At 39.5% G+C, this 26,776-nt stretch overlaps 1 protein-coding gene across 2 annotated transcripts in view; it reads left to right on the forward strand.

Annotated features, from left to right (window-relative positions):
- MLLT3 (MLLT3 super elongation complex subunit) overlaps positions 1-20,224 on the forward strand; it is a 258,868-nt gene extending 238,644 nt beyond the window's left edge. The window contains exons 6-11 of one of the 2 annotated variants that reach the window (XM_065878948.1): positions 461-536; positions 2,311-2,440; positions 5,003-5,102; positions 10,647-10,718; positions 11,875-11,946; positions 18,731-19,515. In XM_065878948.1, coding sequence (XP_065735020.1) covers positions 461-536; positions 2,311-2,440; positions 5,003-5,102; positions 10,647-10,718; positions 11,875-11,946; positions 18,731-18,862 — 582 coding nt within the window. In that variant the 3' untranslated portion in view covers positions 18,863-19,515. Of the gene's footprint in view, positions 1-460; positions 537-2,310; positions 2,441-5,002; positions 5,103-10,646; positions 10,719-11,874; positions 11,947-18,730 lie in introns of both variants that reach the window. The other variant, XM_065878949.1, reaches the window with a different exon arrangement.
- Positions 20,225-26,776: the final 6,552 nt, after the last annotated feature.

Genomic DNA, 26,776 nt, shown 5'->3' on the forward strand with positions numbered 1-26,776 from the left:
GGTTGGGTCATGGCCTTGGACCAGAGTGAAATTAACTGGCTCATAATGTGATTGAACTAATGACCTTGGCCTCATTACCACTATGTTTTAACCAGTTGAGTCAATCAAACATTGCAGAAAGGGTAATCAAGGTATCTTTCAGAAAGAGATCCGGATAGCAGTAAACATAGGAGTGGAATCAAAGCCAGGTTCTTGCCTCGTATCACACCCAGGTGTTTCCCTCTTTATCCCTAAGTTTTTATACTTGTTTCTGCATCTAATAAAAATATGATGGGCAAAATGAAAAGGACACTGACTCTCTGTGTTAGGGTTTTCGACATAAGGCAATTTATAGTCATTTTTCTTACACAGTGTCAGACTGTTTCTGTGGGGTAAAATATGTTTGAGCAAAAATAGTGGTTTTAATTTTAGACATGAGTGTCCTGTACATTTATTGATGATAACTTTTTCTTCTTTCAAGTCTGAACAACCCAGTCCTGCCAGTTCCAGCTCCAGCTCCAGCTCCAGCTTCACACCGTCCCAGACCAGGCAACAAGGTATCCACATCTCCTGGGCCAACTAGGAGACATTTTTCTCATATAACATCTTAATGAGTTGATTTATGGCCTATTTTCTACTGTTTTATTATTTGAATGATAACTTGGCTTTTATGCAGTTGTGTTTATTTCCCCTAGGAATGCACTTGAGTATTGTTCTGTTGTATGAGGCCAACCTTTAGAAATTCCCCTTTTTCCAGTCCCTGCCATCAGAGTCCCATTTTACAAAGGGATTATAGACACAGCCCATTCCAGGGAGTTCCCAAAGGAAATACAATAGCAAAAGCTGGACTTGAGAGACTTTGACAGAGAGAAATAGGTTTTTAGTCTCCCTCCTGGACATCTTTCATTTTATTATTTTTCTACAGATTAGTAGACCTTTTTCTTTGGTGAGTGTTAATTTGCTGTCTTTAAAATATATTTTCTTCTACTCAACTCAAAATAAAGAAATTTAATAAAAAAATTTTAACTGGAACATTAACTAAATATATGTTCCACTTTTTCATGTGTGGAAGCTCTTCAAATGTGGGCTCCTTTTTTCTGTTTGTTTGTTTTTTTTAACATGAAAAGTGAGATAGTGTCAAGAAATAATTTGTTTCTGAGCATCATGTCACACATTGCCTTTTTCATTGACCACGCTGAATTCCTGATGGCCTTGTATGTTTTGAAAAGGATTAAACTGTTGTGTGTGTTCGGGCTAAGGCTAAGCTTCCAGGAAAAAATAAGACACTGTTCATTTTGGGTGTTCAGAGTTTTTGTTCCACTGACTTCCAAAGATAAAGGCCCATTACAAAAGCAGAGAAATTTGGGTTTTGCAGAATGTGAGATTACAGATTATTTTAGAAGTGAGTTAATGATAGCTCAGATAGTCCTGTCACAGATTAGACTTTAGGAATTGGCTAATCCAGAATGAAAATGCCTCTCTCACTTTCTTGATTGCCTTTACAATCTCTTCTGTTAAGATCAGAAATATCTATTTTGTTTTCATCACATTTAGAGTAGTACGACGAAAATAAGCCACACTATGCATTTTTTTGTTTGTTTGTTTGTTTTTTCAATTCTAGAATAATCTGAATTGATTTTTCTCTCCCATCTAATACGGGATACTCTTTTGAATATTCTGGGCACCTGATTTATTACATGGTCTTATTTATGTAAATACATGCCAGTATTTTGCCAGGAATTTCTTAAAAAGTAAAATAAAATTGGCTACACAGAATTGTTGCAACAAGACCTTGTGTCCAAGATCAATACAAAATCAGAGATAGGACATTACACCATGGAATTGAAATACTTTATAATCTGAACTTGACTGAAATGCTTGCTTGACCTGAAATTGACCTTGAAATAAAAGGAACAGCTAAACCTTAACAGATCAAAAACTACCACACAAAGGCTTCACTGCTAAGAACAAGTTACAACCATGGTGATTTATTAGTCTTAACTTTTCAATACACGGATTAACCTAACAAAACATTCAATTTACTAACAGAGCTTTCTTTTTAGGTGTGATTTTTCTTAAGGAAGAAAAATGCATAGAAAAAAATCCCTAGGAAATAGAGATTTTCTAAAGAACATTTTCGGGCATCTGTTATAAAAGCAGTAGTGTTTTGGCAGAGGTTGCATTCCAGAAACTACCAAATTTGTCATGTAAATTGTATAAATATATATGATAGTGGTAATTTTTAACCAGTGCTCTGTGCTGGTGAGCATTCCTCTGTGTCTGAGGTGGCTAAGTGTGTTTGACTGCCTGTGTTTCGTTGTCATTACTCAGGTCCTTTAAGGTCTATAATGAAAGATCTGCATTCCGATGACAATGAGGAAGAATCAGATGAGGCAGAGGATAATGACAATGACTCCGAAATGGAGAGACCTGTAAATAGAGGAGGCAGCCGAAGTCGCAGGTGAGGTTCCCTGTAATGGAACACCAAAATGAGGTTCCCTGTGTGCAACACCAAAAACAATGGCAGTAAATGGTCACATTCATTTTTTAAGTTGCAGTACCTTGGCATGCTGATGCAACTTCTCCAGAGAACTATTTATTCTTTTTTCTCAGAAAGGAGAGGCTTCTCCTCCATAAATTTTATAGGGAAGAAGTCCTATTAGAAGTCTTTGTTCTTCAAAGTAAATGCCAGGGTGGCAGGACTGGCTGCTGAAATTAACTCTGCTTTCATTTGAAGAATTTGTGTAGATCCATTGCTGTAGGTAGCTCAGAATCTGAGGAAATGTGTTTGCTGTTTGTAGTTAGAAATGCATAATTGGCTTCAATGCATTACGTGTGTGACCTAAGTAAAACTATGATCACCTGTGTGTTTTCCAGAAAATAAATTCCTTTTAAGTGTGCTGACAGTTAGGTTCCTTAAGTAGCTTTAATGCGGTGAGGCATAATTCTACATTATAAGATGGTAATTCATGTCACTTATAATTAATAGTCAACTTGAAATTGCCTTGAGGATTTTATTTCTTTATCATGAGGAAAACAAATAGGCATGCTTACTTTAATGCGTTTTGAGTAGAAAAAGTATGGATCTATTTGAACTTAAAAATTACATTTATAATTATTGCGTTAAATCTTTTCCCATTATCTGTTACCCTAAAATTCCTATAAAGAATGCGATCTTAAGAATATGATCTTAAGACCATATGTTGCTAATTGGTGATTCCTTTGTGTCCTTTGAGAAGAGGCTCCGTAGAGTATATGTCCTATCAAATCTCTCAGCGATTCTTCCTTATGGCCGTACTCAATATCTCTTTCTCCGCCTTGTCTCCCAAACTCACCCATCTGTATTCCTTTTAAATAGGAGAAAATAAGGAAACTTATGGCCTTGGCCTTATAATATTTCCCTTTAGAAGTCTTTAATCTGACAAGAAGGAAACTGATAGGGCAAAAAAAACCTAAAAATGGACTGAAACTTGTAGGTGAGGAGCGTCTTTATAACAACCGACATCCTGACCACTGGCTGCTCTTACATGTAGCTGGTGAAAAATGCATGACACTTAGACATTTACTTAGACACTTTCCCAAGTTATTGTTACATAGAAGATCTCCATATTCTGTGATGAGCTGGGGCCTGCCCCCTTCCTGCCCCATCCCCTGAATCAATACGGGTCAGATGATACACGTTTGTGAGTTGGCCGATGTGACGCACAGTTGTTGGAAAGGCTTTTCTCCCCTCCTGACATGTGCTGTTAGCACAGTCCCCACCAGCATAACATTTGATCTTCATTGCACTTGTGAAGTCTCAACTGTTTAATCAGTTTAAATACTCAGCCTCCACTTCAGTCAAGAAGCATTTTAAAGCAGTGCTTCAACTGAACACTTCATTAATGCAATTTAGTTAAGAAAAACAAGTTCCATCAGTTTTTGCTAAAAGGATGTCTCAGTGTATCCTTTTCATTTCCTGTCTTGTATCTTGTCTCTCTGAATATATTATAGAGCTGGAATGTGATTGCCTATTTAGAGCAAAAGAAAAACTATCCTGATTTCTAAAGCATCTTCTGTTTCTGAGAAGAATATTATATTAGGTTACTATATAACCAAGGAGAGGGAGCAAACACTGAAGGGTATTTCTAAAAGAGGGCATACATTCAACAGAGTAGAATGAAGAAATATCTCCTATTCTGGCTAAAAGAAAATTCCATTTTGTTCTGAAAAGGAAAAAATTGGGGAGGAGGTGATATTTTTATTGTCTTTCATTGCTGAAAGATATTGTATTTTTCTAAAGCAGTTATCCCAAATGTGCTGTCTCTTCATGTTGCTGTGGTGTATTTACAATGAATTGTTGTATCAGAACTAGGGTCAGCTTTGCATCATTACACTATGGAAATGCTTGGTGATGGGTCTATCGTATTGGGCTTCACACATCCCATCCTCAGATGTCACCCTGAGCTGTCAGTCCTGCAGGGCTCTAGTCTGCATTCTTCTTAGCAGTTATTTCCATTCCTGCAGCCTGTATTTTAGCCATATTTGTAAAAATTTCACCTGTAGCAAATAGGCTGGGGGAAAGGAGGAAAAGGTAGTAACCTGTGAACTGTCTAATTTTGCTAACCTGCAAGCTTGGGTGACATGCTTATGATAGTAGGTGGATGGAGCTGGAACAGGGAGATGAATGAATAAATGAAGCCAGTAAGATATACTGGCTGCGCACCAGCTTCAGGTCCCATTGCTTGGGTTTGAATCCTATAACCCCCACTCTTACCTCTGTGACGCTAGGTGAGTGGCCTAGTCTTTCTAGGTCTCAGTTTCCTCATCTGTGAAATGGGGATTAGTAAATGAGAAGTAGTGGATAAAACACTTGACCCTATTCCAGATAACAAAGTAAAACGCCAATACGTGGTAGCGGTTATATGAGTTAAGACAAGTTCACAGTGACTAGTGTTTGGATTCCTTACTCTCTGCGCTTAATTGTTTGGATATTTCAGGAACTGTCTGTAATGACGCATATGACTTCTCTGTTTCTTTTCAGAGTTAGCTTAAGTGATGGCAGTGATAGTGAAAGCAGTTCTGCTTCCTCACCCCTACATCACGAACCGCCACCACCCTTACTAAAAACCAACAACAACCAGGTAAGTTGCTGGGTTTGCACTTCTCAAGATTCTGTAGAACTAGAGGTTGATCATTTTTACTAAGCACGCAAAACTTTTCACCCCTTGAGTTTTAAACAAAGTCCCTCTTGATAGCAAATCAGTGGGAATCTACAGCCTTAGGAGTAAACATAGTTAGGGTAAAAGTACTTCTGTTGTCATGAAAAGTATGTTCCATTGGATGGGTTAATTAATTAGATGCAGGACGGGATGGTGACAAAAAGTGTTGCCCATTTATTCCTGATTTCTGTATATTTTCCCCCTCAGTTGTAAGTAGGCTGTTAAGTGAATAAGAAAGAATATGACTTTTGGAGCTAATATAAAGCCTGGTTCTTTGTTTTACTAATTTACAGTAATTTATTAGTGGGAAAATAACTTTTAACTTATCCTCAGTTTCCTCATTTGTAAATGGGGATATTAATATCTACCTTGCTGGTTACTGGGAGGATGACAAAAAATATATGTAAAGGGCATGAGGCATTGTTCATACCTTCTTGGCAAACGGTTGATGATAGATGGTTATTATTATAGGTGTTCTGCCTCTGTGTGCTCATCCAGGAAAAAGGATTATCACTTGGGATTGTAAGGAATAGTTTATAAAATACACAGTAAACAGTGGTCATTATCATTGCTGTTATAAATCAAGGTAAAGGAAAGCTTGTGAATTTGATTATCAACTCAGAATATAGTTATTTGGATAAGGTCTAGGCAGAACTTCAAAAGCTGTGATGAAGAGCTTTTGTTAAACAAATGATTATTTTAAATACTTGCTAAAATAAACTATTTTCAAGTATTGTAAAACCGTCATTATGCATTGAGTTGATACTCTATTACCATGTTATTCTTATTTCTTTGTTTAGACAAATTCCACATGACCTCTACAATAATTGCTTAATTCAAGTTACTGTATGAATGTTAACTTGAAAATAAAGGAAATGTGGTTTTGTAAAATTATTCTGTTTCACAGGTGTCCTACCTGTAATTTTAAATACACTTGCCCTTGGATTTGTGATCTTTGTTTTATGGGGAAACTGTGATTTTATAGCCGAAGCCTTTTTCATTTTAAATTTTGTGTAAAGCATAAGGAAAAATCTCTCAAAATTTAAAATTCCTCATTTATAAAGGTTATCTACAACTTAAAGCCTGCATTATTAAGTAGAAATAATATCAGTGTTCTTTACCTCACCAGTTACAGTTCAACTGCAATTCCTTTGTGACTGCAGGCCCAACCTCATCATCCATTACAGACTGGCCATTCAAGGAGGTGTGCATTCTTCTTCCTTATCCTGACTCCCCGAAGTCCATGTGCTTCCCCACCTCCAGTGCCAGCCATGCCCTTGGCCCAGCCAGCTTTCACCTCCAGTGTGGCTCCAAGTCCGGCGTTTCAGGGGAAAGTGAGGGCAATGGGTATAACCATCACTGCCACTCAGTTGAGAAGAGCCCGGGGCTCGCTAAACTAGATTACTTGGGTTTCTTATATTTATAAGTGTGTGCTTCAGTATGAGCTGGCAAAAGAATAGCATTCAGACCTCGAATATATTTTTATATCCAGTTTAAACCTATATAGGCCTAATTTCTGCTTCCAGTGGGTGGTATATTAAAATTAGGGTACTTCCTGGGCAGTGGCAGTGCCAGGAGTGAAGGGCATTAGGGTGTGCTTTTGTACCCCACAGTAGTCTCCTTCAGCATATTTTCCAGTCAGAGTTAAGACTATGCTTGCTAAATAAATGCAGCTCCAACAAGCCCCCATCTTGCCCTGCAGACAGAACTGCCCCTAATCCCTTCCTAACGGGCAGTCTTGAGCTGGCCCTGGTTTCAGGGAAAGGTTTAGAGTCTTTGTCAGACTTTTTTTTTTTATTAACCTGTCTAGCAGAATGAAAACAAAAATAAATGGTATCATCTATCTAGAAAGGGTAAAAATTACTTTATCCAATTAAATAGCATACCACTAGTTCCTTGGCATATGCTTATTTGACAGATGTAGCTTCACACATGTGAATCATCAATCTGTCAGGAATACTCAGTTATATGTCATTTTCTCCATACACCTATAAGCATAATAAGGAGGTCCATATGCTTTCACTTTTAACTAGTTTAGGGTAGGAAATAAATGTACCACAGGGTGCTTTCCTCCTTGGACCTATGTCTTAGAACTGGAGTGTTTTTTAGTCGTGTGTGTGTGTGTGTGTGTGTGATAGTGATGATGATGATGATCTGAAATTTCACATAAAATAGATGAGAACATACTGGGAAGGCCAAACTGTGACATGGGAAGACTCTTGAGTTTTATTCTTCCGTATCCCTTGGCTGTTCTCTGTCTGCAGGTTGATAATGGTCTCTCAAGTTTCTGTAAATTATCAGACAAAGCTGTGTTTTCCTTACCTTTTCTCAGTCTTCTAGGGACTAGGGAAGAGAGAAAGTGCTAATTGAGTCAAACATTTTCTAACTCTTGGAAAAAAGTGAGCAGAGAGAGAGCCACATGTCAACAAAGCAAGTAATTAACCTGAGTATTGTTAGGAGCTACTAGTGATCATTAACATGAAAGACCCATCAGTAGAGAATCCATCTGCTGAATAATTGAGTTGTCAGTCCTCACAAAGGAATACAGAAAAATAATAATCTTGAAATTTTGACTCTCAAGCCATATCCTCAGATTAAGGAGAGAAGTGCAACTCATCGCAGTTCTATTTTTAGAGACTACCACGTGCATAAATGGTGCATCTCAGCAGTCTGGGTGGCTTTTTCTTCCCATACAGCTTAATAGGAAATAATAGTGCCGTGCCATTTTAACCAAAGGTTTTTGGTTTTTTTTTTTTTAACTTCAAACCTTGTTATGTGAATTTCAAACAAAATCAAAATTCCAGATCCTTTTTGGCTGAAAGTGTAGAAGGGAGGGAGGTGAGGGGGCCTTAAAGGAAGGAAGCGATCCATGGGACCTGAGTTAATATTCAGAATATGATAAATCACTTATCAGCCTGCAAGGCATGTTGAATGAAATAAAAGAGTCTATCCAGTTAAACTGGTTTGAAATCAGCCCGTGGAAGACAAGGTGCCGTACTTTTCTATTCTGGAGTCGTTTCCTTAAAGATAAGAAATGATCATAAATAAAACAATTGTCTTCAGCATGGCTCAGCTCTCAGAATGAGGTTTTGACAAAGCTGTTTATTTTGGAGCAGGGAGAGATCAAAGCAGGAAGATTAACTGAGCCCTCTCTGGGCAGCCACTCAGTAACTCGAGGCGGATCACTGACACCCGGGGCTTTTGTTCCTGCCACTGCAGCTTCAGAAGAAAGAAACTAGGATTTCAATGTATTTGGGCCTTCTGTGCTGTAGCACTCACGGAATGTGTAGGGTGGGACTTCAGCGCCCTGAATGTTCTGTCTATTTTCTGCTTTGAAGAAAAGGTGGTGGAACTCTCTCAACCTAGTTAACAGCTCTATATGGCAAATAGAGAGTTCTCAGTCACTTGGCCCCCAGAGGGCAATGACTTGGGGGCCTGGAATGGAGGGGGGGCATTCTGGGGTGGGATATGATAGGAACAAAATTCCATTTTCTAATGCACAAGGCAGGCAGGCACTGTTTTTTCCTCTTGCCTGAAATCGCAGATCTGCTCTGCTTGGGCCCAGCCCCAGATCTGAGTTGGTGAGGAGTGCCATCTACTGACCTACTTACTCCTAGGTCTCAGCGCCAGTGTTCCCTTGAGGTCTCATTTTCAACAATAGAGAAGGAAATTCTGAATGTAGTGGGGTGTTTGGTTTCCTTTACAGTGAAGCATGTTAAAAAAACTATTGCTTTGCCTCTGTGATTAAGTAATTTCCTTGTGTTGCCAGAAGTATTGTATTTGAAGTTATCTTGGTCACATTGGTCTTCTGGTTATCTTAATGTTAAAAATGAAGAAATAAAGGCTGTTCTCAGGCAAGATTCTGTTAGGAGCTCACTTCTTACTTATACATTTTCCTAAATTCAAAGGAATATGTACCCTTAGAGAAGTACTTGGTCTTTTCTAGAATGTCATCCTCAATAGATAAAATGTTTATTTGTAGTAGAAAATTTTACAGCTGAATGGAAACCTGGATATTATCTTGTTCATCTCTCTCATTTTATCTCATTTTTTGAGGTTCAGAAATGATGAATGATGGGACTGGTACCTGAACTTGGGTTTCTGAGCCCAATCAATGCTCTTTCTACAAATTAAATTACAAAATAAATGTGAACTCATTTTAAAAATCTTTTTTGTGTTTTGGAAGATGGTAGACCTTTGAACAGAACTGGAGAGTGGGGTGTGTGTGTGTGTGTGTGTGTGTGTGTGTGTTAAAGCAGAAATGGATAAAAAGAAGAGCAGTAGGAATATGAGACTTCTTAAATATCTCCTTTATTTTGCATTTTTTTCCTTAATATTAGCTTCAGGTTATAATAACTCACTTGGTAATGAGGATATAATGAAAAAGACAAATTACCTTGCTTTTTATGTTTCTATACATTTGTAAACATTCATCAATAATTTCAGTGGTTCTCAACCATTTTAAGCAAGGGCCATTTAAAAATATTTCCCTCGTAATTCTCAATTTTGAAAATTCTAATAAATCAATTGTATTTATTAAGTAATAATTTGTTTCTCCTTTTTATTAATTAGAAACGTAGCTCCCAACAGTCTGAACAGTATGCAAAACTGCTCTTCGTAACCTAAGCTACAATTGGGTCAGATAAAAGGAAAGGCACTTGATATTTATCATGGGTAAACACATCATTTCTTGAAATACAGAAGATAGTCCTAGCTCTTTATTTCTTGAGTGGGAGGATCCCAAGTTGGGAGCAACCAGTGTCACTGACTGCAACCTTCATTTCCAAAGCTGCCTCAGTTTAGTGGATACGAGTGAGTACTTTTTAGAATCTGAAAGTCAGGTACTAAAAAGGGTATTTGAGTGTTTGTCTTATCATCCTTAGTGTACCGAGCACTGGTAGTCATGCTGAAACAACAGAATGAATAAGAAAAAATTCTTGCCAGAGGGGACTGTAATCCACTACAACTCAGCTGCTGTACATATGTGTGAGAGTGTTGTCACAAAAGAGAAGCAGCCTTGGAAGCTTAGATCAATTTCCTTATCGTCACCTTCTTTTTTTTTTTTTTAAGTTCTATTGCCCTGACTCAGCATTTCACATATACGTAATTTATTTTCCCAGAGAAAGTAAGATTAGAGGAGAAGAAAGAAAATGTATGGAGGAGAGATGCTCTTTGGAAAGTGATGTTATTATATGACATTTCATTTTTTTAAAATATCTTTATTGGAGTATAATTGCTTTACAATGGTGTGTTAGTTTTTGCTTTATAACAAAGTGAATCAGCTATACATATACATATATCCCCATATCTCCTCCCTCTTACGTCTCGCTCCCACCCTCCCTATCCCACCCCTCTAGGTGGTCACAAAGCACTGTGACATTTCATTCTTAAGTCCCTTCGTTTAGGTGGCTGGTTAGCTAAGAAGTGCTAGAAATCAAATTTAACTGTGTTCTCTTTGATCCCTAGATTCTTGAAGTGAAAAGTCCAATAAAGCAAAGCAAATCAGATAAGCAAATAAAGAATGGTGAATGTGACAAGGTAGGTGTCCAGTCCATTACTGTGAGTGCTCCAACACTGACCCTCTTCCATTTCTTTGTGTTTCCCTTGATCATCCTTGCTGGTTCTCCTTTCGTTTTCTTCATCAGAAACGCCTGAAACCTCCAAATGACAAGCACTTCTTCCCAATGCTTTGTAGTTTATTTTCCAAGTCTTGTTTATATCTCCAGTGTTAAGCCTGGCCTTCCGCTATCCATGATTGCCAAGGGATTTCAGGCCCATTGAATTGGGAGGTGAGAGAGTTGTAGTGCAGGTGGAGGGTTAAGGAATCTCAGACTTAAGTGAGCAGGACATCTGATCCCAGTGCAGTGTGTTTTCCCCAAGTGTGCAGTCACGCATCCAAAATCTGACTTCAAGGGCTGTTGGGGGTTTGTGTCTCGTTGTGGGCAGGGTCCTCACATGCTTTGCAGGGGCGGGCCTGGCTAATGCTTCACAGACCTTTCTTTTGCCTTCATTGCAAATGGCACTCGGAACATCCAGGCATTTATGCTAGCAAAGACCATGAGTCTGAGTATACGGAGGTGCACCTCTGCCTTTTCAGGGGAGCTCTTGACAAAGCAGATGCTAATGTGGATAATGACCTCTGTTTTTCATAAGACATTCTTCTGTCCTGTTACTTGCTGTTCACTAGCAATGTTAGATGTGACCAGGAGGGACCCAAGAGGGCTTTTTTTTTTCAGTTTGCCCTGACATAATTGATAATGTGCATCAGTACTTCCATATTCAAACTTGGGCTTTTTTCTGTTAAAATGCTTCTAAGATGGAAGAATAGTTAAAAAAAAAAAAGAGTGTAGACTGTGATAATACATTTAAACTCACAATTTTTCATTGAGTTCCCCTTCTCTCTGTAGAGGCGTTGTTGGGAAAGGGGGAACCTGCTCACTTGAACCTTGTTGAGAGCAAATAAGTGCAAGAATTGCCCTTTTTATCAATAAAAAGCTGGCTTGAAAAGTTAATAGTTGGCCAAGAGAGATTTGGTCTGCAAAGGCCTTGGGCAGTGCATCCACACAGCCTGGGGTAGAGGGTAGTATGTGGAGCCTCTAACCACTGCTTGTATGTTCTTATTTGTTTATTCTTTTATTTTTGAACTGCTTCCTTAAAGTGCTTGTTCTTTGTGGGGGATGCTGTTCTCTTTCAGGCATACCTAGATGAACTGGTAGAGCTTCACAGAAGGTTGATGACGCTGAGGGAAAGACACATTCTTCAGCAGGTGAGAAATGCTTTTTAACACAACCCTTTCCAGAAACGTCAAGGCCTAGTTTGTCCTGGGCTAGTGTAATAGCACATGGAGGCCACGCCAGGTGGCCTTCTGAAAGCCCCACACTCTCAGAACTGGCCCAGTGCCACCTGCAAAGTAGGTGGGGGTGGGGGGTTCATTTCCGAGGCTGCCCAGAAGTCTGCTTTGGGGCTTCCGCGGTACGATGAAAACTGGGCACATGGGGAGGGGATGATGCTGGAATATACTGATCCCTCAGCCGTCTGATGCTGTCATGCGGGCTGAGGGAGGGGAAGGTAGGAATGCAGAAACCTTTGGGGCCAGGCTTCTGGTTTCGTGGGAAAACAGTGATAAGAATTGCAGTCAAGTGCTGTAAACATTTGTGATTCAATTTAGTAACCTTTGCCAATGCTATTCTAAGGAAAATAAATATTTTCCTCATTTGTCTTATCTTGTATAACATACATTCTATTATTATGAACTCAACTGTAGAAGACTTGTAGAGTGGGGAAACTTCTATTAGTACAATTTGATGTTTTGAGAAGATAAGAAGGATGGTTTTTAGTTCTCATAGTTACAGCACATGCGTCCATTGCATTAACAGTGGCTATTGATAAAATAATTTTTCTTTAACACCCAAAGAGAAGATTGGGTTCTAAATTCCAGGGTGGGTTTGTAGATTTTTTTGCTGCTTGAATTTTTTTACTACTTTCAAATGACTTGAAATTAGTACTTAATCTACCCCAGCTGTGTATGGGTTATTTTTTTTAATGTTTAATGGCTGATGGTCACATTTATATTTTGTGAACATTTTTGTTTAAATCTATAAATACATGCTCTCAAACTTTCCAAGTTCCCTGATTGGTCTGATAAGCTTTTTAACCCTTCTAGAGTTTCAGATTTGAACAAAAGACTATAGACCCTATATAATTCTTAATTGGGGATAAGTTGCATTTCTTGCATTTCTATCTCAGTGCGTAATGGGTCGGGGAGCAGGGTTTGAGTGGCTTACCCTAAGACATATCCTAGTATTTTGATAGCATTTTTCTTCAGCTTTCTTCTGTGTAACTGAAAATTGTTCAGCCTGCCACTTACCAATTATTTGGGGCTAATTGCCTGAATGGTGATGGTAAATCTATTAGCTGACTTTCCCATCCTTTCCCGAACACCAGCTCTGAACCACTGTGGAGCAGTTGTCTAATAAAGCTATTACAGCACAAGTTGGGCCCAAATAGTGCGTCTCGTAGGAGAGCGAGACAGATGTTTGGTCAGGGTCGGGACCCCTTCACCAGGAAAGCCAACCAGTGAGTTGAGGATACTAGGCTTTTGAGCAGGGTCTTACCTTGGGGTGTCATTGGCATTCCTAATTTCACACTGTCCTTTATTTTGACCTTTGAAAGACTTGTGAGGGAAGGTGGCTTACCGGAGAATTCCATCGAAGTGGATTATTTTAGTGTTCTAGAGGGAGAGAGTGATATCCATGAATTTTTAACCTGGCATAAAGGCACTCCAGGGCCCACAGCGTTTCACCCTAATTGCATTCCCAGGCCAGTTGAAAGCTCTCAGTCTTTGGCCTTTTGCCTTGTAATGCAGCTGAGGCTTGTGATTATGATACCATGATGCATGTCCTGTCACGGTTTACTGCTTAATTAATTCCTATTGTAAAACATAGAACTATTGAGGACTAATGTTATTCTCCACCTTGAGCACTGCTCATCTTGTGGACTGCATTCCACAGAGTCTGTGTATTAGCCACACAGACCCCAGCACCTGAGACAGGATTTCTGGTGAGCTCAGGATCCCATCCCAGGTCTTTTCCTATTAAATACATCCTGTCAAAAAATCTGGCCTGACACTTTTCTTTGGCTCACAAAAGGTGGTTAATATCTTTGTTTTATTCTGGGAATATGCAGTGCTGGCACCCAGCATCTAGATTAATGAACAGAAAGCGCTGGATCAAGAGAGGCTGTGTTCTTAAGGCCCTTTTCCATAAGGTAAAAATATAGTACAGTAGACACAGTCAAAACCAGAGACGTTTGTACCTCGGACTGACTAATAATTTGATTCTTCTTTAAACCACATGTTCCACATTCATTTGGAATGGGAGATTGAACACTTCTAAACACTTCTAAACTCCCTTGGAGTTCCAGCTCTGAGTCTGGATTTGCATCCTCCTTAGGAGAAAAACAAAAAACCTCTGAGGAAAACCAGGGCTTCCTTAGAGGATGGTTTCGGCAATTTAGGTAACAGCTATTATACATTTAGAATTTTCTTCAGGGAGTTGGGGAATAAGTGGTATATCAGAGTGTTCTAACAACATGGAAAACTCTCCCTGAGAAGTGTTTTCTCCAGGATGCCTCTTGACCCAGGGTAGGGCACACGTTGTCACACGGTAGACAGGGCTTCCCCATCCATAGCTGGGGCCATTCTCCAGGAAGTCCTAACTTACCCCACACCTGACTCCCCACCAGACAGAAGCAGTTAAGGCAAAGCTTGTCCATTACTTCCCACTCAGCAAAGAGGCTGCTTCGGGTGGAAAGAATACTGTTTTGTTTTGTTTTTTTAACATAAAAAATATAAAAAAGCATAATCAGACTACAATGCATCTGCCTTTTAATAACTTTTATGACTTTTATAACCAGGATTGGGGGAAGGAGCTACAGACTTAACAAGTGGAGCTTACCCTGTTTAAAAAAAAAAAAAAAAAAGGCCTGCGTGGTACCCCCTCCAAAGCCGACGTGGCAGGAAATAATCCATCACAGATGTTTTCACAACAACCATCATCTGAAGAATGAGTTAAGCAGTATACATACGCCTCCTTTTCCACTACCTATAATATACCATGTGCCCTTGCCTGCTTTCCTTATCTGCACTCAGCCTGTCCTTTATTATTGCTGTTATTTTGGAGTTGGATTCATCATTGCAGTACGATGCAGGGTAATGACACCAAGGTAGAGCCACAGTGCATCAGCAGAGCGGGGATTCCTATAGACAGGCAGCGTGGCGTCCTTCAGGGACCAGCAGGGTGGTGCTTTTAGGCTTTGTGGCTGTGTCATTGCAGTGAAGCACGTTAACGTGGTGTTTCTGATGTTCTGACTCTTTCAGGATTCATGGAAAGGCACCCACATTTATTTTTCTTCATGAAGTCTTTACTTAATTGAGGGTGTAGGTTCATGCTCTAATAATTCAAATCATTAATGCTGTTCCCATTGGAAATAGTCCTGAACGCCCCATCTGTTGCCACCGCTACTACTTTAAGGCTGTCTCTGCCTCCGCCTGGATGCATTCTTATAAGCTCCCATAAAAATGCAGGGCTCATTTAGTGAGATTGATAAGATCCCCTTCATTTCTTTGCGTGTTGGTTGTGGAGGAGACGCGAAGGCTGTGATTGAATCCCCAGAACCTACAAGGTAGTACAGCGCACGTGAGATGACGGGGCCGAATATCCTAGTGGGCAAATGTGTTTATTTGCTTTAAAACCAAGTGGCCTTTTCTAGAAGGGATTTTTTTATTACTCTGTCTTCTGCCTATTGCTAAGTAATTAGTGAGCAACTATATTGAGTCACAGAAATTTATTTTTTTAAAGGGGTGAGTTACCTGTCATTTTCAAGGGAAAATGGAGGGCTGTACTTCCTTATCCCCACATTGTGGTTTTAGTTTGTCATTTCAACCACTTTACTTCAGCTACTGTTCTCCCTGCTTTCTTCCCTCCCTCCTTTTATTATAATTTTTTTTTAATTTCAAGGAGGTCTTTTCTGAGCTTTAGCTTCTGGCATTTTCCCTGCTTCATTTGTTTTAGTGCTAATGAAATGGCTAACAGTCAATGAGGGGCAGAGGAAAAAGCACTGGGTCTGAAAATTCATGTGCTATATAGTTACCTCCCAGATAATTAAGGATAAGTTTATGTTTACATGGTAATCATAATCATGTTGCCCTCATCTGTGTAGCAATTTGCAGTTTATAAAGAAGCTTCATGTTCCGTATGTTATTTGATCCTCTGAACAACATTGTATGATAGGTAGAACAGGTGGCATTGTCCCCATTTTACAGATGAGGAGACTGAGGCCCAGGGGTTATTGTGTTCTGTCCAATGCCATTCAAATAGTGAGCAGAGTCAGAATTTGATATGCCAAATTCAGGATTCTCTGTTCTGAGTGCTTGGTCATTTACCTACTGACCAGCTAGTTGAGGAGAGGATTCACACTCTGGAATAATTGTCATTTGCTTCCATTGTATAAATTGAAAGGCTATTTGTTTTCATCCCGAAAGAGCTCTCTGAAGAGGCTGTTTGTTTCTATACTGAAGTTTACACATTTTCACTCCGTCTATAGTGTTTCTACACAATGTAGCAAAAAAGATACTTTACTCTGGAAAGTACTTTTAATTCAATCCATGTTAAATATGTATTATAGTAAGTATTTGATTGCCTTGAAAGTCTTCAGTTTGTGGACAGAGCTGTGTATGCGTGTTTCTCTATGTATATAGATGTGTGTGGCTGACTTATCTAAAGCTCTGTTTTAACTATTTACTAATAAAGCAAATGAGGGTTCATTTTAGATCTTTTAGTGTTAATAATAAGATCTAGCTTGATAAATTCTTATGTGAATGTCACACTTTAACCATTACTGGGAACACCCCTTCTGATATTCTCTTGATGCGTGTGATAGAACGCTGAGTCCAGTGGTTTAAGCAAGTAAGGCTCCCTCTCCGCCCTGCATCCCCCCTTCCTCGCCACCCCATATAATAATAAGCCTGGAAGTAAGTGATTCATAGTCAGTGTGGTGGAAAAGATGCTACTGAGGACATAGACTCCTCGCCTTCCTGCTCTGCCATCTTTCACATCTTGCATTCATCCACTTGAGGGGACGACAACTGCTGCACTTCCAGGATGGCATCTTCATTCCAGACAGGAAGGAGGAGCAGAAGGCAAAAGCCTCATGCCCATTGTCCATACCCTTTCGAAAATTTTCCTAAAAGGCCAGTGACTTCTGACAAATAAACTGTAAATAGCAGTGTCTGCCCGGTGCTGCAGGTGGGTCTCGGAGGCAAGTATATAGCTGGGCATATTGCCACTCCCAGAAAATCAAGCTTCTGCTAGTAAAGAAGAAGGGATAAATGGATATTATGTAGGCAGTTCGCTGTGTCTGTCATGATTTTGCAATGGGAGTAACTGATTTTGTTATTAAACCCATAGTTACATCTGTAAAAAAAATAGTTCCAGAGGTTGAATGAGGCAATAACAGCTCAGTCTGGAGTTGTGCAATTAATGGGATTGAGGTTCACTATGTCTTATGTTTCTGCGGCAAATATGTCAGGAATAGGGAGCACATTTTCTGTTGAGAGCCACTGACCCATAGGGAATAGTTCACAAATTTACTGTTTTTTTTGAAGAAAACTAACTGTAAGAAGAAAAGGTCAAAAGTTTCCATTCTGCTTTTTCAACTGGAAATTAGATAATCTAAAACTTCATTGAATAAGTAATAGGCTGAATAGTTAAAATTATTCCTTTTAAGATGATTGTACTAAAGAGAACAGAAACATGTGATAGAAAAGGAGTAACAGACAACTAAAAATAAGCGAAATGGTTTGCCAGTTGGTTTCTCTGTGCAAATACTTTTTCTTTCATCTTGATGAGGATTTTCCTCTCTCCCCGACAGAGCTTACTAAAATCAACCCCCCTCCATCCCAATTTACTCACAACAAACATACCTAGAACCCATACTATCCAGGCATAGCATCTATTTCTGTCAAAATTATTAGTAAAATAGGAATAGAAAGACACGTAACATGATAAAAGATTCTTTCAAACCCATAACCAACATCACTGTTAATGTTGAAACCTTAGAGGCATCCTCCCGAAAGCCAGGCAAGACCAATAGTGCCTCTGTCAACCACTTTTGTTTATCATATTTCTGGAAGTTGGAGCCAATTCAAGAAATGAGGTATAACTATTCCCAAATGGGGAGACAAAGGCATCCTTTCTTTCTGCAGATGATACTTATCACCCCAGATACTCAAGTGCATCAACTGAACATGACTAATGGAATGACTATAGATTTTTATTTATTTTTTGTCAAAGCATAACAAGATGTACAACTAGATGAATTTTAACAAAGTGAATGCATCTTTTGTAACGAGCACCCAAATCAAGCAACAAAACAGTTCCAGCACCCCAGAAGGCTTCCTTGAGCCCCTTTCTAGTCACTACCCATGATCTTCAGGAGGTGGAAATGTAGACAGTTTTATTCTTTTTCTTTTTGGGTTCTTGAGTTTTCTAAACTTTCAACAGTAATGTAATCAGAAAGAAAAATGATCATTATATATATATGTGTCTGCGTGTATGTACTTTTTCTATAAGGAGTTCTGTTATTTCTAGGCTGGAATTTCCTTTCATCTATTAAGTACAGCCACTGTCCATTGAGTCAGTAACTAATTTTTAAAAGGGGTCTTGAAATTCTATCTCCCACTAGCTACCCATTCTCACTCCCACCCCTATAGTAAAAAGGTCTGTTGATGACTTGGAAGTAGGAATCAGTTTAAAGACTATGAATGAGAACAGGTAGTCTGCTCTCATTGAGAAATTCAAAGGGTTAATATTCCTTTGACCTACCAAACTGGCTAAGAAGTAGTTTGGTACCATTACCAGTATAGGACCTTCCTGCTATAAATGAGACTATTAATCACTTGGTTCCATATTTGACTCCCTCCATCTCTCTCTCTTTTTGCCTTTTGATGTCTATTGCTTATTGCCTAAACTTTCTCTTATTTACTCCTCTAGATTGTGAACCTTATAGAAGAAACTGGACACTTTCATATCACAAACACAACATTTGATTTTGACCTTTGCTCGCTGGACAAAACCACAGTCCGTAAACTACAGAGTTACCTGGAAACATCTGGAACATCCTGAGGCTACAACAACTGGATGCATCAAAAACTCTGGTTTTTTTTTTTGTTTTTTTTTTGGTTGTGATTTTTTTTCTTGTTTGTTTATATGGAAACACTCAGAATGATGCAACCAAAAGGGAAAAAATAAAAAGCAAACAACCTTCAGCTTTATTTTTCTTTAAAGCCAGTCATCATCTCTTGATAAAGGAGAGGTTAAGCAAACCAGCCTCAGCGGACCACTCTTCTCTCCAAGAAAATCCCCGGGAAGAGTTAGCCTGGATAGCCTTGAAAACAAACAGATCAAATACAACACGAGAAAACTTAAAGAATGTGTATGGTATCATGTATCTCTCTCTGTGGTGGTTCATTCCACAGGACGAATGCATATTCAACACACTGCCTTATTACATAACTGATCTATTTATTATCGCATACAGATATTCTAGAGTCGTTGAGGGAATGACACCACAAGACATTCTAAGTACTCGGTCCCGTGGATGCTCTTTCAATGCAGCGCCCTTGCCATCCCAAGCCCAGTGACCTTACTCGTATACCGTGCCACTCTCCACCAACTTTTTCCAAGTCCCTTAACTCGTTGCAGTCTGTATTTTCCACCTTGTTTTTCCAGTCCCAGGACACAAATGATCAACTGGGGGGACCAAGTAGCCACCCTGATTTTCTTCTTTGTGGTCTTTTTCCTGAAAGTTGGGGCCCAGTCCTTGGCTGTATCCATATAATGATCTTGGACCATGGTTAGAAAACGCACCAAATAGGATCATACGAATTGCTGTCTAGCCTTAGTCAATAAACCTGTAGGACTTTTAAACAAACGTGTACCTGTAAACGTCCTGCATCCAGCATTGTTGAGATGTCATCAACATCCTTGTGTCTGTTTTACTGTTACGGTATTAGGTAAATATGGAAGTGAATGCATTCCACAGGATCATAATTTTTAAAAGAGGAATTCTGGTTCTGTTTTCTAAAGAAATGTTGTAGAAATTCTTCATTTGGTTCTATTTATTAGTAAGAGTTTTCAGCTTTCTTTGGCTGCCAGTGTGTTACCCATCTTTACCATAAAACCTGGAAGAAGAGATTTTTGTTTGTTCACATATGATCCTCTTAGACTCTTTTATATTTGAAAAATTAAAATCTTTCTTTGGGGGAAAATTCTTGGTTATTCTGCCATAACAGATTATGTATTAACTTGTAGATTCAGCGGTTCGATACCTGTTTAGTCACTTGCTTATGTTTCCAGAAGGATTTCTTGTATTGGTGAATATAAAGATGGTTGGGGAGGGGGGGATATTTTTGTTCTTGCTGTACCCTGTTTTGAAACTAGAAATCTGTCCTGTGGCATGCAAAAGAAAGCAAATTATTTTTAAAAGAAAAAAAAAAAACCAAACCAAAGTACTTTTGGTGTCATTATTCCATTCTCTCCATAAGTGGAGAATGCAAAATGTGAACAGTTCGTCTTCCAAGTTTTGGCTAGGAATTCAACCGAAAAGAAAAGAAACGAAGAAATACTTCTGGATCCAAAGGTTCGTTCACTGGATCAGCCTTAAGAAAGTCTCTATGTGTGCTCATGGACCAGTATCTCCCTTGTTTATTCCCATGCCAGATGCTGTCTTTTCATACAGAGATTAACTAGTGTCTGTACAGAAAATGGTCTTTCCAGACCCATTCTTTTGGGCAGGAATGTAAATGCAGATTGATAATGGAGTTATTTCTGCATTTCAACAAGGGGATTTTTTTTTTTTTACATTTGTTTCTTTCTATCCAGAGACACTATCTTTTCCTTTAAAAAAATTATAATACAGCCATACTCCTTGTAAATTACTTTTCAGAAGCATCCCATTGAGGACAAGTATACTTTTTCAATAATGTTATGACTCTTGATGATTGGCATGACCGACCTTGAAGCATTTGTTTTGTAGTCCACTTCTCAATGTTTAATTACAGAGAAACTTTCTGAGTCATTTTGGACATTAGGTGACTGATGAATTGAGTGGTTTTAGTTGTGTTTTGTTTCTTTTTTTAACTTTACAGGTGAAAGGGGTGGGCAATGCTTATATGGAATTTTTTGCAACATTTAAAAATCTTTAAAAATTTCTAAATGCTAATCCACATATTCTAATTAAGCCAGAAATGTATGTGGTTTAACTAAAATATCTATATAGCTTAACTAGAAATGTATATATGTAGTTTGGGCCATTTTTATTTTTGTATCTAAATTGTGTGGCCAAAACCATGATTTGGCAATGTAAAGATTTTTTTGTTCCCTAGGTTACTAACCAAGAAACTGGTTAACATATGTAACCAGAGAAAAAGGATAGCAAGAAGGGAAGCTATTACAGTGATAAACTTTAGACCTAAAATTTAGGTAATAAAGTAAATGTCTTCAGAATATCATCTGTAAATTAATAAAATTCAGGAAACTTGCCCTTCTGTTATTCATAGAGACAGCAAAATGAATTTTCCATGAAATTCCAATAGAATAAGAGTCATGCTGTTGAGTTTTTAGAAGTTGAACTCTTGCTCTCATCTAATTTTTAAATGCAGAAATAATAAATCCCCTTTCCATTAAATTCAAATAGTTATACTTAAAGTAACCCACTCAGTTCTGCCACATTTATATACACTCACCTTTAAAACCTGTTAAAAGATTTTTGGCATGCGTGGATTCTAACGTGGCTTTGGTTTTTTTAAGCACAAAGGGAAAATGGCAGGGTTTAATTTTTTGGTCTAAATAAAATGAATTGGGTGAGTGTGACTATGGTTTAAGCCAGCCAGAGTATGATAAACTTTCTTTAAATTTTCCCCCAGTAATTTGAGGGGAAGGAAACACGTACAGAACTTCCCCCCCCCCTTATCAATTACCTTTTGCCCCTGGTTTCGCAGCAGGATATGTATGAGAGGGGGTGCTTCTATCTTAGCATATAGCAGACGAGTTAGCAACAAAAATGCTTGCAGCTCTTTTGTTTCTTCACCATAATCCACCTCTCTCTCTCTATGCAGACAAATAGAGATGTCTATATATGCTTGCATATTGTGTCAAAGTTGGGGAGAACATAAAAACTTAAAGATTAGGAAACAAAAACTGTAGAGGAAAAAAGTCCTAGGAGAGTGTCCTAAACATTTTAAAATTGCGAAGCAAATCTCTCTAATCTGAATAATTACCCACATTTTGTGGAAAGAGCCAATAAAGTTGGTTCTCTTGCACTAAAAACTTTCTTCCACCAAAAATGTTTCTCCTGATAACTTTTACAGACCTAGCTGCTCTTTAAAATAGACAGTTTAGGCGTGCATAACATCCCACATACTGTTTCAAGCCCCGCACATGTTAACAAGTTGACATATTGTGTAAGAGAGACTTTATTCGTAAATGTTTTAACTCCCCCCAGGTGACAGAGTTGGATGTTCAGTGTTGGAAGTGGTCAGTGCTGGTGTTGGGTGGTGTGTGTTCATTTTTCTCACTGTGGAGGTGACCAGCTCTGGACTAGTTTGCTGCATGCTCGTTACTTTCCACCCTTAGCATTTTTGTGTACTAATGCTTTGTACTCCATATGTACACACATCTTATCATCTTGCTTTGGACTGTTGCTCTAAAGCTATGCGTATAATGACTACTACAGCTGACATGAATGCTGAGGAGTCGATTCCCATGATTTAGTCTAGTCGGGCTGGAAGTCTACATCTTTTGACCTCTTTTGTTTTATATGATGCCTTTTTATCACGTAGGCACTGCCGTCCCCAAATATCCCTTGTAAAGATGCATTGAAGAAGTCAAAGGAAGACAAAGCCACGTCTGTCTGTAAACTGTAAATATGTATTTTGGCGCTTGTACTCCAGTATTCTGAAAATAGAGTTATGATGGAAATGCTGACAGATCCTTAACGGTGGCCAGAGCTACCATGCAGTGCAAAAATAAATTAAGTAAATTGTATTCTTGAGATTAACAGCGCAAGGCCAGTACGTTTTATAAATCTGTCAGTATCTTTTTTTTAATGGAGTGTGTATGTGTAGTTATGTTGAAAGATACACTGTGTATGTGTGTGTAGATGCTATTATGTGAACTACAAGGCATTCGTCAGATGTATTTCCCATCTCTAAAACCCATGTTGAAATGTAAGTACAGATGGACAGAAATAGGTGTTTCACTTAAATTCATATCGAATCTGTTGTGGTTCCTTTTTCTTAACAATTCAGTAAGACTGTACATTGTAAAGAGTCATTCGACCAAAGTTTGGTTTCCCTTTGCATACAGGAAAGATGAGCCCCCAGCCTTTCTCAAGAAGTGATGCTGGTCTTAAGGAAGAAAGAATGGCGAGATCAGAACCAGCTGAGAGCACAGTTCGTGCCCCATTCATCTGTGAGTCCCTAGGGTCTAGCACCACTTTCTGTGTCCTAAAACCAGTATATTCTTTAAGCTCTGCAGAGACTGGACAAGAAATGGTAGGGTACATTCTTGGAATAAACCAGGTTACTTGTGCATGGTGTTTTTTTTTCTTTTTCCCCCTATTTCTCCCAGAGGTTTTGTTCATAATCTAAACAAAGGCCTTGCATTTACTCTAGTGACAAGAAATACTACCTTGATTGGACAGGAAGGAGAAAAACTACATCAACAAAGAGAATAGAATACTTTCAGTTTGGCAAGGAACCAAGGAATTGGATGTAACGCTCTATGTAATGCTCTTTAAGAGTAAAGAGACATTAGATTTGAGAAACTCACCTTATCTTCAGGCAACAAGCCATGAGGGGATGATAGTGGACTGCCTGGTATCTTATCAACTAGCAACTGATTTTAGGTGTGGAAACATCAGTCCCAGATGGGCTTGGCTGACAGTTAAGCTTTTGAATGACCAGGCTTGAATTGGACTAATCTCTTCCCTTGTTTCAGCATAGATATTCATTTGTTTATTTTAAAATAATGGCCTGGAATTTTCTGCAGCATGGAGAAAGTCAGGGTGGGCATCCTGGGCCTGCTGAAGACAACTCAGGTTGTCATCTCCAAGTGCTCTCACACGGGAAGAGCACTGAGCCCCAGTTCCCCCCAGTACATTTGTTTCACCGTCTCTCAGAATTATGGTCCCACTTGGATACGCAAGGGGTCCTGGAGAGAGATGGCAGCTCAACTGAGGCCTGACGCCAAGACCTCTCTGCTTGGCAATTTGGGGATATAGTGTCCAAAACTAATGAGCTTACTAGTGGAGTAGCTACGGGTATTTTATGGGTCTCCTTGCCTGGAATACCACCCAAATAGAGAAGCCTGAGCACACTTCAAGGCTTCTGCTTTCTCTGCCTGCTAATAGTATCCACGCCTTCCTGTTTATGTGGCCCCTTCCCTTTAGGGCCATTTCCAGTCTTTTCCAGAGGTTGTTAACTTGCCCTGGGCTGTCAGCTTGGCCTCTTGGTCTTAATTTCCCCTTAATTAGAGAAGGGTGACCAATGTGGTTCCCACGGGGTAGGGAGAGACGTACGTGGCACAAACGGAAAAACACTCCAGTAGTTATAACTGGGCCCTATAGCTGTCGAATAACAACAAAAATAATCTACCACCTGAATGGGAAGGCTCCTTGAGTCCACGTTGATGATAACGCAGGGCGCTGGGCCGTCAGCACGGAATAGGTGGCCACAGGGACTGGGGAGATGGTGGTGAGTAAAGGCAAAGCAATTTGCTCCTTTTCCCTCGTAATCATGTCTTCCAGCACATGCGGGCCTCCACTGCAGGGCTCTGAAGTTTCAAAAGGGTAGAAAAGGATAAATCCAGGCCATTAAAAGAAAATAATCAAAGCTATTGAAAAGATAAAACAAATGAGTCGCACTAAAAGAGCCGTCTGTGCAAGTAATAAGGTTGAAATACTGATACTGATTTCCTAGCTGAACAGCATTCCTCACACATGTGGTTTGTGTATCCGCGTCTGGGTGGGTGGTCTGGTGAGAAGTGCTAAATGCAGCAAGATGGCTTAGTTTTTGAGCAGTGGAGGGAAGCTTTGGGACAGGCTCAGCCCGTGGCATCTATAGCCCCTGCAACATAAAGAGGCTTTCCTTTTGCTTTGTTCCGGGAGGGAAAGTTTTAACTTGGCTTATTCATTTCAATATGAGTCTCTGTTCTGCACAGAATCAAAGGGTAGGAGGTTTTTGTGTGTGTGTGTGTGTGTGTGTGTGTGTGTGTGTGTGCATGTTTTTTTTTTTTTTTTTAAGCACCTCCTTGTTCCTCGTCCCACCCCTAGGGGGTGGGAAGTATGGCATAGAATGTGCTAACTCTCCGTTTGTTCTAATTTATTCCCTGGGTGCTAGGCAACTATACACATGTCTTTGGAAAGAAAGTGATGCTATTTTAAATAGCACCTCAGTCTAGATAGGACAGGAAAGAGTATTAAAGGCACATATTATGAATCCAGTCCACAAACAAAAGCCGAAGGCAGATGGACTCCCCCAGAGGCACATATATATTAATGACAAATGAAGTACACTCAGTTCAAAGGGGAGACTTGTTAAGGGAAACTTCTCATAAAACAAGGTGCCCATCGATTCATGGCTTTTGACAGACATGGATCATTGCCAACTCATATCTGAAGACAGATTGCTTCATGAATATTCCTCAGAATTGGTGACTGTTGTGGTCTTTAGTTTGAATATCCATCACTTGGGGGGATAGATCATTGTTTTCCACATTATAATATTTATTTGTTTACAGGTTTATTGCCTTTCTCCCCCACTAGAATGTAAGCCTGATGAGCACAAGGGCTTTGTCTTGTTATACTGCTGACTCCAGGACCTAGAACAATTCCAGGACAGACTAGGCACCCATATTTGTTGAGTGAAAATGTGGGAGTATTCTGTAAAACATTGACCTCTTTTGACATTTTATGAAAAAAGGTTTTGTGTTTAAGTAAGTTTAGAAAAACTGCCCAGGATTTGACCCTCTTGGAAATTCATGACACGCTACTCTGTTAAATTTCTGGGAAGCCATGTATTCTGCCAACAACCACCAAACTTGTTTACTTGAACACAGTATTTCTCAAATTGTATGTAACACAACAGTAGTCTACAACACAAGACAATAATAGATGTTTTGCTTTGAAGTTCCTTCATCAACATAATTTTTATACGATATTTCATTCTTCAAGGTTTACAACATAAGTTGGCATGCTACAGGTTCACAGAAGGACAGCACAGCTGTTAATATCCCCAGAAACGGTTTTCTGGGTTAGGTGACCATGGTTCAAACTGGAACATTTTTGAGAAGGAAATTGGACCCTGTTAGTAATTATCCCAGGACAACGTGAGTAACTGGGGCTGTCTTTGACAAACCAGGGTATGTGGTAGGTCGTCCTATTTCCAAGGAATGCACTTTGGGACATGGCAGAACTGAAGATTTACCCTCAGATTTCTGTTTCTGTCACTTAGGCATGTACATGATAAAGGGTGGTTGGGCTCTTTATGGTAACAGAAGAGCATCCCCATGGCGGTAGGGGCAGGCCCTGAGGATCCAGGGTGTAAAAGGCATTTCCAATGTTGCTGAAGAGCCGTGGTGGTTGAAGCCATCCCTCACTCCCCCACCGCTTCCCCTGTGTTAGCCTATCATTTGAATAGATGAATAGGCCAGTAGACGATCAGTCCTTTCTGCAATATATGCAACATACAACATATTGGGTCCCTGGCCCTGTTCTCAGAGCCTATTGCATGCTGAGGTTGTGGTGTTTTTCCAAACAGGATATCTGACGCCTTTGCTCAAGATACTACCTCTTCATTGCCACCTGCTGAGTCACTCTGCCTGCTGCTGCTGCTTCCTGGGAGTCGACAACCTCTCCCCACTCATTGCTGGAGCTGCTCAGTTGGCAGGTTCTCTCACTGTTGGACCATGTTCTGGAATTTTGGTGCTCTCTACTCTGCCTCTAGGTCCTGCTACCTGGTATCCTTTGATGTTTTAGTG

This window comes from Phocoena phocoena, chromosome 6 (genome assembly GCF_963924675.1).
Source record: "Phocoena phocoena chromosome 6, mPhoPho1.1, whole genome shotgun sequence".
Lineage (NCBI taxonomy): Eukaryota > Metazoa > Chordata > Mammalia > Artiodactyla > Phocoenidae > Phocoena > Phocoena phocoena.